General features: G+C 45.3%; 1 protein-coding gene across 1 annotated transcript in view; it reads right to left on the bottom strand.

Annotated features, from left to right (window-relative positions):
* LOC143767824 (uncharacterized) overlaps positions 1 to 11764 on the bottom strand; it is a 45491-nt gene extending 33727 nt beyond the window's left edge. The window contains exons 1-5 of the mRNA XM_077256345.1: positions 10499 to 11764; positions 10345 to 10419; positions 9845 to 10043; positions 9528 to 9690; positions 8519 to 8762 (exon numbers count right to left, since the gene is read on the bottom strand). Of these exons, the coding sequence (XP_077112460.1) occupies positions 8519 to 8762; positions 9528 to 9690; positions 9845 to 10043; positions 10345 to 10419; positions 10499 to 10708 (891 nt within the window). The 5' untranslated portion in view covers positions 10709 to 11764. The remainder of the gene's footprint in view (positions 1 to 8518; positions 8763 to 9527; positions 9691 to 9844; positions 10044 to 10344; positions 10420 to 10498) is intronic.
* Positions 11765 to 12610: the final 846 nt, after the last annotated feature.

The following is a 12610-nucleotide window of genomic DNA, read 5'->3' as shown; positions in this document are numbered from 1 at the left end:
GGAGAGACCTTGAGATCACTTCATTTTCAATTCGGGATTGGAGTCTCCACTCTTTTCGGAATTATTGCTGAGACATGCCGCGCTTTGTGGGATAATCTCCGGGAGGAATTTTTACCCGTCCCTACAAGTGAAATCTGGGAGGCAAACGCACAGAAATTTGAGCAAGTGTGTTCTTTTCCAAACTGTATTGGCGCAGTGGATGGAAAGCACATTCGGATTACCAAGCCTGCAAAAAGTGGATCCCTTTTCTACAATTATAAAAAATACTTTTCAACTGTGCTCATGGCAATTGCCGGTGCGGACTGCAGGTTTCTCGCAGTGGACATTGGTGCATTTGGCCGTGCAAATGACTCACGCACATTTAAGGAGTCGGATATGGGCCAAAAATTATATGGAAACAATTTTCATTTCCCACAGCCACGACCTCTTCCCCACACCGAAGGCCCTGCGATGCCATTTGTTGTGGTTGGGGATGAGGCATTTCAAATGTCTGCCAACCTATTGAAACCCTACTCCAGTCGGGGCTTGGACAACACCAAAAGGATTTTCAATTACAGACTGTCCAGGGCCAGAAGAACTGTGGAGTGTGCCTTTGGCATCCTTGTCTCCAAATGGCGTATATTAGGATCCGCCATTAATCTTAAAATTGAAACAGTGGATGAGGTGGTGAAGGCTTGTGTGATTCTCCACAATTACATTATGGCCAAAGAGAGACTGAACGTGGAACTCGATGAACCTATAGCCAACCCATTGCCCGATTACCATGATCATCCTCTGAGGACAAGTGTGGAAATTGCGCAGATGAGGGATCGTTTTGCGGCCTATTTTGTTTCAGATGTTGGCCGTGTGTCATGGCAAGAACAAATGGTGTAGTGTTAATGTTACTGTTGGACTGTATTCTGGTTTTAACCCCTTCCCGACCCATGACGCCACATAGGCGTCATGAAAACCCGTGCCAATCCGACCCATGACGCCTATGTGGCGTCATGGAATGATCGCGTCCCTGCAGATCGGGTGAAGGGGTTAACTCCTATTTTACCCGATCTGCAGGGAGAGGGGGAGTGGTACTTCAGCCCAGGGGGGGTGGCTTCACCCCCCCGTGGCTACGATCGCTCTGATTGGCAGTTTCACTTTCAACAGCCAATCAGAGCGATTTGTAATATTTCACCTAAAAAACTGGTGAAATATTACAATCCAGCCATGGCCGATGCTGCAATATCATCGGCCATGGCTGGAAACACTAATGTGACCCCCCCCACCCCACCGATCGCCCCCCCAGTGCTCCGTTATAGGGTCCGGTCCCCTCCGTCCGCCTGCCGGCTCCCCCGTCCTGCTGTCCGCTCCCCCGTCCTCCTGCCCGCTCCCCCCCTGCTCCTATGTCACCCCCCCGTGCTCCGACACCCCCCCCGTGCCCCGATCTCCCCCCCCTTATACTTACCGAGGCTCCCGGTCCCCGTCCGCCTCCATCATGGGCGCCGCCATCTTCCAAAATGGCGGGCGCATGCTCAGTGCGCCCGCCGGCCGGCAGATTCATTAGAGGTACATTTTGATCGCTGTGGTAGGTTCTATCACAGCGATCAAAATAAAAAAATAATAAATAAACCCCCCCCTTTATCACCCCCATAGGTAGGGACAATAATAAAATAAAGAAAATATTTTTTTTTCTTTTTCCACTAGGGTTAGGGTTAGAACTAGGGTTAGAACTAGGGGTAGGGTTAGGGGTAGGGTTAGGGTTACGGGTAGGGTTAGGGTTAGGGGTAGGGTTATGGCATGTGCACACAGAGCGGATCGGCCGCGGATCCGCAGCGGATCCGCAGCGGATTGGCCGCGGATCCGCAGCGGATTGGCAGCGGATTGGCCGCGGATCCGCAGCGGATTGGCCGCTGCGAATTCGAAGCAGTTTTCCATCAGGTTTACAGTACCATGTACACCTAAGGAAAACCAAATCCGCTGTGCCCATGGTGCGGAAAATTCCGTGCAGAAACGCTGCGTTGTATTTTCCGCAGCATGTCAATTCTTTGTGCGGATTCCGCAGCGTTTTACACCTGTTCCTCAATAGGAATCCGCAGGTGAAATCTGCACAAAAAAACACTGGAAATCTGCTGTAAATCCGCAGGTAAAACGCAGTGCCTTTTACCTGCAGATTTTTCAAAAATCATGAGGAAAAATCTCACACGAATCCGCAACGTGGGCACATAGCCTTAGGGTTAGGGTTGGAATTAGAGTTAGGGTTGGAATTAGGGCTAGGGTTTGAAATAGGGTTAAGATTAGGCTTGTGGTTAGGGTTACGGATAGGGTTAGGGGTGTGTTGGGGTTACAGTTGTGGTTAGGGTTGGGATTAGGGTTACGGTTGGGATTAGGGTTAGGATTAGGGTTGGAATTAGGGTTACGGGTGTGTTGCGGTTAGGGTTGTGGTTAGGGGTGTGTTGGGGTTAAGGTTGTGATTAGGGTTATGGCTACAGTTGGGATTAGGATTAGGGGTGTGTTGGGGTTAGTGTTGAAGTTAGAATTGAGGGGTTTCCACTGTTTAGGCACATCAGGGGTCTCCAAACGCAACATGGCGCCACCATTGATTCCAGCCAATCTTGCGTTCAAAAAGTCAAATGGTGCTCCCGCCCTTCCAAGCCCCGACGTGCGCCCAAACAGTGGTTTACCCCCACATTTGGGGTACCAGCGTACTCAGGACAAACTGGGCAACAACTGCTGGGGTCTAATTTCTCCTGTTACCCTTGCAAAAATAAAAAATTACTTGCTAAAACATAATTTTTGAGGAAAGAACAATTATTTTTTATTTTCACGGCTCTGCGTTATAAACTTCTGTGAAGCACTTGGGGGTTGAAAGTGCTCACCACACATCTAGATAAGTTCCTTCGGGGGTCTAGTTTCCAAAATGGGGTCACTTGTGGGGTGTTTCTACTGTTTAGGTACATCAGGGGCTCTGCAAATGCAATGTGACGCCCGCAGACCATTCCATCAAAGTCTGCATTTCAAATGTCACTACTTCCCTTCCGAGCCCTGACGTGTGCCCAAACAGTGGTTTACCCCCACATATGGGGTATCAGCGTACTCACAACAAACTGGGCAACAAATATTGGGGTCCAAATTCTCCTGTTACCCTTGTGAAAATAAAAAATTGCTTGCTAAAACATCTTTTTTGAGGAAAGAAAAATGATTTTTTATTTTCACGGCTCTGCGTTGTAAACTTCTGTGAAGCACTTGGGGGTTGAACGTGCTCACCACACATCTAGATAAGTTCCTTGGGGGGTCTAGTTTCCAAAATGGGGTCACTTGTGGGGGGTTTCTACTGTTTAGGCATATCAGGGGCTCTGCAAACGCAACCTGACGCCCGCAGAGCATTCCATCAAAGTCTGCATTTCAAAACGTCACTACTTCCCTTCCGAACCCCGACGTGTGCCAAAACAGTGGTTTACCCCCACATATGGGGTATCAGCGTACTCACAACAAACTGGGCAACAAATATTGGGGTCCAAATTCTCCTGTTACCCTTGTGAAAATAAAAAATTGCTTGCTAAAACATCTTTTTTGAGGAAAGAAAAATGATTTTTTATTTTCACGGCTCTGCGTTGTAAACTTCTGTGAAGCACTTGGGGGTTGAACGTGCTCACCACACATCTAGATAAGTTCCTTGGGGGGTCTAGTTTCCAAAATGGGGTCACTTGTGGGGGGTTTCTACTGTTTAGGCATATCAGGGGCTCTGCAAACGCAACCTGACGCCCGCAGAGCATTCCATCAAAGTCTGCATTTCAAAACGTCACTACTTCCCTTCCGAACCCCGACGTGTGCCAAAACAGTGGTTTACCCCCACATATGGGGTATCAGCGTACTCAGGAGAAACTGGACAACAACTTTTGGGGTCCAATTTCTCCTGTTACTCTTGCAAAAATAAAAAAATTCTGGGCTAAAAAAATATTTTTGAGGAAAGGAAACACATTTTTTATTTTCACGGCTCTGCGTTATAAACTTCTGTGAAGCACTTGGGGGTTCAAAGTGCTCACTACACATCTAGATAAGTTCCCTTGGGGGTCTAGTTTTCAAAATGGAGTCAATTGTGGGGAGTTCCTACTGTTTAGGCACATCAGGGGCTCTGCAAACGCAACCTGACGCCCGCAGAGCATTCCATCAAAGTCTGCATTTCAAAACGTCACTACTTCCCTTCCGAACCCTGACGTGTGCCAAAACAGTGGTTTACCCCCACATATGGGGTATCAGCGTACTCAGGAGAAACTGGACAACAACTTTTGGGGTCCAATTTCTCCTGTTACCCTTGGGAAAATAAAAAATTGTGGGCTAAAAAATCATTTTTGAGAAAAGAAAAATTATTTTTTATTTTCATGGCTCTGCGTTATAAACTTCTGTGAAGCACTTGGGGGTTCAAAGTGCTCACCACACATCTAGATTAGTTCCTTGGGAGGTCTAGTTTCCAAAATGGGGTCACTTGTGTGGGAGCTCCAATGTTTAGGCACACAGGGGCTCTCCAAACGCGACATGGTGTCCGCTAATGATTGGAGCTAATTTTCCATTCAAAAAGCCAAATGGCGTGCCTTCCCTTCCGAGCCCTGCCGTGCGCCCAAACAGTGGTTTACCCCCACATATGGGGTATCATCGTACTCAGAACAAACTGGACAAAAACATTTGGGGTCCAATTTCTCCTATTACCCTTGGGAAAATAAAAAATTCTGGGCTAAAAATCATTTTTGAGGAAAGAAAAATTATTTTTTTATTTTCACGGCTCTGCGTTATAAACTTCTGTGAAGCACCTGGGGGTTATAAGTGCTCACTATGCATCTAGATAAGTTTCTTGGGGGGTCTAGTTTCCAAAATGGGGTCACTTGTAGGGGAGCTCCAATGTTTAGGCACACAGGGGCTCTCCAAACGCGACATGGTGTCTGCTAACGATTGGAGCTAATTTTCCATTCAAAAAGTCAAATGGCACGCCTCCCCTTCCGAGCCTTGCCGTGCACCCAAACAGTGGTTTACCCCCACATATGAGGTATCGGCATACTCAGGAGAAATTGCCCAACAAATTTTAGGATCCATTTTATCCTGTTGCCCATGTGAAAATGAAAGAATTGAGGCTAAAAGAAATTTTGTGTGAAAAAAAAGTACTTTTTCATTTTTGCGGATCAATTTGTGAAGCACCTGGGGGTTTAAAGTGCTCACTATGCCTCTGGATGAGTTCCTTGGGGGGTCTAGTTTCCAAAATGGGGTCACTTGTGGAGGAGCTCCAATGTTTAGGCACACAGGAGCTTTCCAAACGCGACATGGTGTCCGCTAACGATGGAGATAATTTTCCATTCAAAAAGTCAAATGGCGCTCCTTCCCTTCCGAGCCTTACCATGTGCCCAAACAGTGGTTTACCCCCACATGTGAGGTATTGGTGTACTCAGGAGAAATTGCCCAACAAAATTTAGGATCCATTTTATCCTGTTGCCCATGTGAAAATGAAAAAATTGAGGCTAAAATAATTTTTTTGTGAAAAAAAAGTACTTTTTCATTTTTACGGATCAATTTGTGAAGCACCTGGGGGTTTAAAGTGCTCACTATGCTTCTAGATAAGTTCCTTGGGGGGTCTAGTTTCCAAAACGTGGTCACTTGTGGGGGAGCTCCAATGTTTAGGCACACGGGGGCTCTCCAAACGCGACATGGTGTCCGCTAAAGATTGGAGCCAATTTTTCATTAAAAAAGTCAAATGGCGCTCCTTCCCTTCCGAGCCCTGCGCCCAAACAGTGGTTTACCCCCACATATGAGGTATCAGCGTACTCAGGCCAAATTGGACAACAACGTCCCTGGTCCAGTTTCTCCTTTTACCCTTGGGAAAATAAAAAAATTGTTGCTAAAAGATCATTTTTGTGACTAAAAAGTTAAATGTTCATTTTTTACTTCCATGTTGCTTCTGCTGCTGTGAAACACCTGAAGGGTTAATAAACTTCTTGAATGTGGTTTTGAGCACCTTGAGGGGTGCAGTTTTTAGAATAGTGTCACTTTTGGGTATTTTCAGCCATATAGAACCCTCAAAATGACTTCAAATGTGAGGTGGTCCCTAAAAAAAATGGTTTTGTAAATTTTGTTGTAAAAATGAGAAATCACTGGTCAAATTTTAACCCTTATAACTTCCTAGCAAAAAAAAAAATTGTTTCCAAAATTGAGCTGATGTAAAGTAGACATGTGGGAAACGTTATTTATTAACTATTTTGTGTCACATAACTCTCTGGTTTAACAGAATAAAAATTCAAAATGTGAAAATTGCGAAATTTTCAAATTTTTTGCCACATTTCCGTTTTTTTCACAAATAAACTCAAAAATTATCGACCTAAATTTACCACTAACATGAAGCCCAATATGTCACGAAAAAACAATCTCAGAATCGCTAGGACCCGTTGAAGCGTTCCTGAGTTATTACCTCATAAAGGGACACTGGTCAGAATTGCAAAAAACGGCAAGGTCATTAAGGCCAAAATAGGCTGTGTCATGAAGGGGTTAACTACACCAATAAATACCTCTACTGTGACTGTGCTAAAAATATAATATAATAAACTAATTCTCCAGTATTATGTGCAATAAATGTCATCCATTTAGGTTGGTTTTGTTAGGTCAACTTTTACATCTACCTATACTTCACAAATGTAATGGGCCTTATCTAAAAAATTGGAACCCTTTTTTTTTTTTTTTTTTTTAAATGTTGTTGTTTAATAAAAAACTTTTCTAAGTTTTCTACCCTGCTTCAAAGAACATATTTATACCATACCATATCATATTTATTTGGTTGTCAGATCGCCGTGTATCATTGTGTTTGACAGCAAAAGCAACGATACCAGCGATGTTTTACAATGGTAACCAGGGTAAATATCGGATTACTGAGCGCAGGGCGGCGCTTAGTAACCTGATATTTACCCTGGTTACCAGTGTTAAATGTAAAAAAAACAACAGTACATATACTCACCTTCGCGTCCCCCAGCGTCCGCTTCCTGCACTGACTGAGTGCCGGCCGTAAAGTGAATGCACAGCACAGCGGTGATGTGACCGCTCTGCAGTTAGGGCCGGCACTCAGTCAGTGCAGGGAAGCGGAAGCCGGGGGACGCGATTGTGAGTATATGTACTGTTGTATTTTTACCTTTAACACTGGTAACCAGGGTAAACATCGGAAGTGCGGCCCTGCGCTTATCAACCCGATGTTTACCCTGGTTACCCTGGGACCTCGGCATCGTTGGTCGCTGGAGAGCTGTCACACAGCTCTCCAGCGACCAAATAGCGACGCTGCAGTGATCTGCATCATTGTCTTTTTCGCTGCAGCGTTGCTTAAGTGTGAAGGTACCTTTAGGGTATGTGTACACGTTCAGGATTGCATCAGGATTTGTTCAGGATTTTTCATCAGTATTTGTAAGCCAAAACCAGGAGTGGAACAATTAGAGGAAAAGTAGAATAGAAACATATGCTCCACTTCTGTATTTATCACCCACTCCTGGTTTTGGCTTACAAATACTGATGTAAAATCCTGACCAAATCCTGATGCAATCCTGAACGTGGACACATACCCTTAGTGTTTGTAAACAACTCATACAGCAATGAGAGACACCCAAAAAAAGGCAAAAAAAAAAAAAAAAAATTGTAAAAATACTGTCTGACATTGCATATATGAGGTGTTTGAAGCACAAAATATGTGTAGACGGCGCACGGCTTGAATTGCCGAGAAGTATACTGCAAAATAAGAACAAATATTGTTTTAAAAAGAACAATTTTTATTGGGGGGAAACAGAAAAAAAAAGGGGAAATAAACTTAGGGGGTATCAACCTCTGCCACCATGGGGGAATGGTATGTCTCTGGTTGGGAATGGGGAGAGGAAGAGGAGGATGATGAGCCAGAGTCCAGGAGGCTCGATGGCAGGTCCAAACCCTCCGCAGGGTACACTGGGGAAGAAACTGCCACCTCTGTAGGGGCGGGAGGAGGCAACACAAGTCTTTGCCTGGTTCTTGAATGGCCCTGGCTGCTCCTGCTGCGGCTGGAGCCCTGACGCGAACTTGGTGTCTGTATTGGAGCAGCCAGAGCCTCAGTGTGTGTCCTCCTTTTTCTTTGCTCGCCCGCGGCAGCTCCCACATCATGACGCCTACGGGAGGATGAGGGCCTGGCAGGAGCAGGAGTCGGCGGCACAATGGGGTGCCTGTGGTGGCGTCGCTCCGCACGTGGACCTCGGTGGGGTGGCTGGAGTGGCTCTGCAGCAAGAGTCGGAGTCATGCTAGCCAGCGACGGCACTACGGGCATTGTCGCTGACTGCATGACCCGAGCCTGCTGCAGAGCCCTCACGTAGGCAGTGTTGCAGGCCTGCATCACCGAAATCTGGAGTTCCGGCGTAAGGTGTTCCACCATGCCCTTAGCAATGGCACTAAAAAAATGTTTGGCCGGCCTCGAGAGCTCGGATTCCATATTTTCAAGGCGCCGGTCGATATTGGACAGAGCAGTGTCCATTCTATCGCCCAACGCCTTGAAACAGTTCTGGAACACCGTGCTCAAATGCAAAAATTCGGGCATGGTTGGCCTGTCCGAGGCCCGCTGGCGCTGTCGGGAATTCCCGAACGAAGGAGCGCCAGAGGCCTCGGGCAGGGGAACACCTGATGGACCGGCTGCCGGTTCTCCAGATGGTGGTGCAAGCCTGCTGTCGCTGTGGGAGGGCTGTGACGGGTCAGATGGCGATTCATGAAGGTCCGCACCTGAGGGGCGAGCTCGCTCGAGGGTGCTGCTGTGTGTTCTGTGAAAAGATAAGGGAAAAATTAGTCTTCAATTAAAAACTTATCACATACGCCAACTCCTGTAATAAAATTAACATTACATGACACAACAATACATTACAATCCTCTGTCTCTCAGTCTGTGTGGCCTATAATAAATTGCTGATTGTTATCGCCAGCTGACCGTTATGGCTGACGATAACAATCATGGACATACCAACGGCAGAAAATGACTGCTCATTCCCGCTGCCAAAGCCTTTTGACCGCATACCACTGTCATCGGTAAAAAACTTTTTTGTCAAAAACTCTTTATTGACGCTGCATATGCCGCAAAAAAAGTATAAAATTTAAAGTCAAGATAAAACTTAAAAAAAATAAAATAAAAATTTACACAGTGACTTTGCTGATCTGATCGCAGGAACGGCCATGACGTTAGGATCATATGATCGAGACGTCATCATTATTCCTGCGATCAGAACTACCCTGACTCAGAACGTAACCTGTCATGGACTACAAGGACTCACGCTTAACCCAAAAAATTACTAATGGGCTATATACCATCCCACTAGGGAAAAAGTTACGTGGATGGCCAATATGCTACGCTGACTACATGGATGGCCAATACACTATGTGCCTGGGAAATATACTATGTGGGTACGTGGCTAGAACGTGTACTATGTGGCTGCGATATAGTGGCCTGCCAATATACTATGTGGATGCAAAATGTACGTGGCTGGGCAATGTACAATGTGGTTGTGCAATATGGTATGTGGACAAAATACTTACTGTCGGCGGACAAGGACTGGTCTTAGGAACTGTAATGCCCTGTAGTACTTATAGGGCACAGACTTGGCCGCAGCAGCACCACTCCGAGCTTGCTCCTCCTCATTACGGAGCCCCTTATTGAAACGGTCCTTCATGGATCGCCATCTGGTCCTCAACTTTTTAACTGTGAATGCAAAGAAAAAAAAAGGTTACATAGTTAGCATTTAAAAAGGATAAAACAACCGTGTGTGATGCAAAGTTGAAGGCGTTGATCGCATCACACACGGTTGTGTTTATCCTGGCATGATGGGTCATAGCAGCGTCTCAGCAATACTCACCAAAGTTGCTTTTGTCACTGCTTGAAGCGCTTTCAAAGCCATCCCACAGCGACTTTGCCACCTCAACCCACAAACGCCTCAACACCACCTGGTCCATGTGCCGGGGGTCACGGCTGTCCCACAACGGGCCACGCTCCTGTATGCAGGTGATAAGGAGGTCCACATCAATCCCACTATCTCCTTGGTCCCGTTGTGAAACCTAGAAAAATTAGAAAACATTAAGGTTACAAATATGCAAATATTAACAACCACCAGCACCTGTCATGATATGTACCTTTGCCCTGTCCTGTCTTTGCCATTTGATGTATGTATATTTCTGGTTTCTACACCTGTATTTAGGTATGTTTTTGTGCAGGGAGTTCAACTTTATGTTACCTTCCCCCAATACTTGCAGCCCTTAAAAGCTATCCCTAGTGAAAGCAGGATGCTCCTCAAATGTACTGTTCCTCACAGCAGGATGCTAGTCAAGAAAAAAATAAAAAAAATAAAAAAAAAAATACTCGCCGTCTTGACGCCACACCTTGGCCCCGAGCTCTCTGCTCCCGCTGAGTGCCTTCCCCCTCACTTGAAGAAGCCTGTAAAAATTGTAGACAAAAATTATTGCCAATGCTACAAATGACAGCAAATAGTAAGCAACTGGACATAATTACTCACCGCACTCCCCTGCGCCGATTGGCTATGTTCAGAGTCACTCGCCATTCTTGCAAGTTTGTTCTGCAATGAAAAAATGAGCAAAAAATCACATCCAAAGCTAACAATGCCACATACAATAAAATAGCCAAAACCAAAAAAAAACAAACCACAATGGACTGTTGACTGATAGGACAATGCAAACTCAACAAGCGACACCACAACGCCATACATTGCAAGAGAATACAGTAGAAGATACAACACAATGCAGAGTATGAAAAAGTTTCATCCAGAATAGACCCAAACAAAATTAAGCAAAAATAGACACCTATGTCCAAATTTAAAAAAAACAAAAAAACCCAAACCTTTATTTATACAGAAAAAAATAAGGCACAATGAAATAGCAAACTAATGAAAGCCATACTTTACAATTACAACAAGACATGATCCAAAACAACACCATCTGGGGACATATAACCACAGAAATACATCAGAAAAAGGTGATAAATACCATTCTAGATAATAAGCAATAAACATTACCGGACAACCGCTGTTTTACAATATACAGCAACCCAAAAGATAAACCATAGTCAAATAGAAAAAAAACCCCATGAAACTAAAAAAAAAAAAAAAGGTGCCACACCAAAAAAAAAAAAAAAAAACATGCATGCTACACACTTGGCAATGCAAACAGTCAAGGAAGGAGATATATGCCATACGGAAAACGACGTAAAACCATCAGAGATAAAAACAACAAAAAAAAAATACAATTGAAAATAGAATGGCATATAGCCGCACGGAACAATACAATACAAATGAAACATCATAAATGTAGCCCCCCCACCAGCAAGAAAAGACACTCAAGGAAAGAAAAAAAAATGCCAACAGCATAAACAACACAGCAAGACATGAGCCAAGAAATCGCCATACGGTTACCCCCAACAATAGAAACCAGAAAAAGGCACCAGAAATTTAACAAGAAAAAAAACAGCAAAAAAAAAAAAAGACATTGAACAACCGCATGACACCAGAACAACCCAAAACCAATCCAAAACCAAGCAAGGCCGAAGACAATAAACGCCAGCATATAACGCCAGAAGTACATCAGAACCAGATAAAAAAACACAATATTTCAATAACAACCCACAGTGCCATAACCGTACAATAGCACAGACCAAACATTACACAAATTTAATCAAAATCAAGAAATAAAACACAGAATAAAAAAAATGCAAAGAGAAATTAATATACTTACAGTTTTTGAAAGCAGATTGATCCTCTGTCTTCTCTGATCCTCTTGTGAAAGACAATGGCAACCCTATATATATATATATATATATATATATATATATATATATATATAGTGTTTTTTAGTGTCTAGACAAAGTCTAGACAATGTTTTGCATTTTTTAATTGAAAACGCATGCGTCGTACAACGCACCACGACGCAAGTACTTGCGTCGTCTGCGTTGTCAATGCAATTCAATGGGGAATAAGGCGCATCGACGACGCAAACACGACGCATGCGTTTTTTAAAAGGTCGGCACCGCCCGAAAAATGCAACATGTTGCGTTTGCCGCGCCCTGACAGGTGCGCCCTAACGCCGCATGCGGCGCACAACGCAACACAACGCATGTACATGCGGCCCCAATGTTAAAGATAGGGCCGCACGACGCATGCGTTTTCTTGCGGCGCCGACGCTGCGGCGCACACCGCAAATGTGAACGTAGCCTTAACGCTGCACACAGGCTAGAGCCGCAGTGATAACGCCGCACACAGGCTAGAGCCGCAGCGATAACGCCGCACACAGGCTAGAGCCGCAGCGATAACGCCGCACACAGGCTATGGCCCCAGTGATAATGCCGCACACAGGCTAGAGCCGCAGCGATAACGCCGCACACAGGCTAGCGCCGCAGTGATAACGCCGCACACAGGCTAGAGCCGCAGTGATAACGCCGCACACAGGGTAGAGCCGCAGTGATAACGCCGCACACAGGCTAGAGCCGCAGTGATAACGCCGCACACAGGCTAGAGCCGCAGTGATAACGCCGCACACAGGCTAGAGCCGCAGTGATAACGCCGCACACAGGCTAGAGCCGCAGTGATAACGCCGCACACAGGCTAGAGCCGCAGTGA

The sequence above is a fragment of the Ranitomeya variabilis genome, chromosome 4 (genome assembly GCF_051348905.1).
Source record: "Ranitomeya variabilis isolate aRanVar5 chromosome 4, aRanVar5.hap1, whole genome shotgun sequence".
NCBI lineage: Eukaryota > Metazoa > Chordata > Amphibia > Anura > Dendrobatidae > Ranitomeya > Ranitomeya variabilis.
This window is presented reverse-complemented; position numbering and strand designations above follow the sequence as displayed.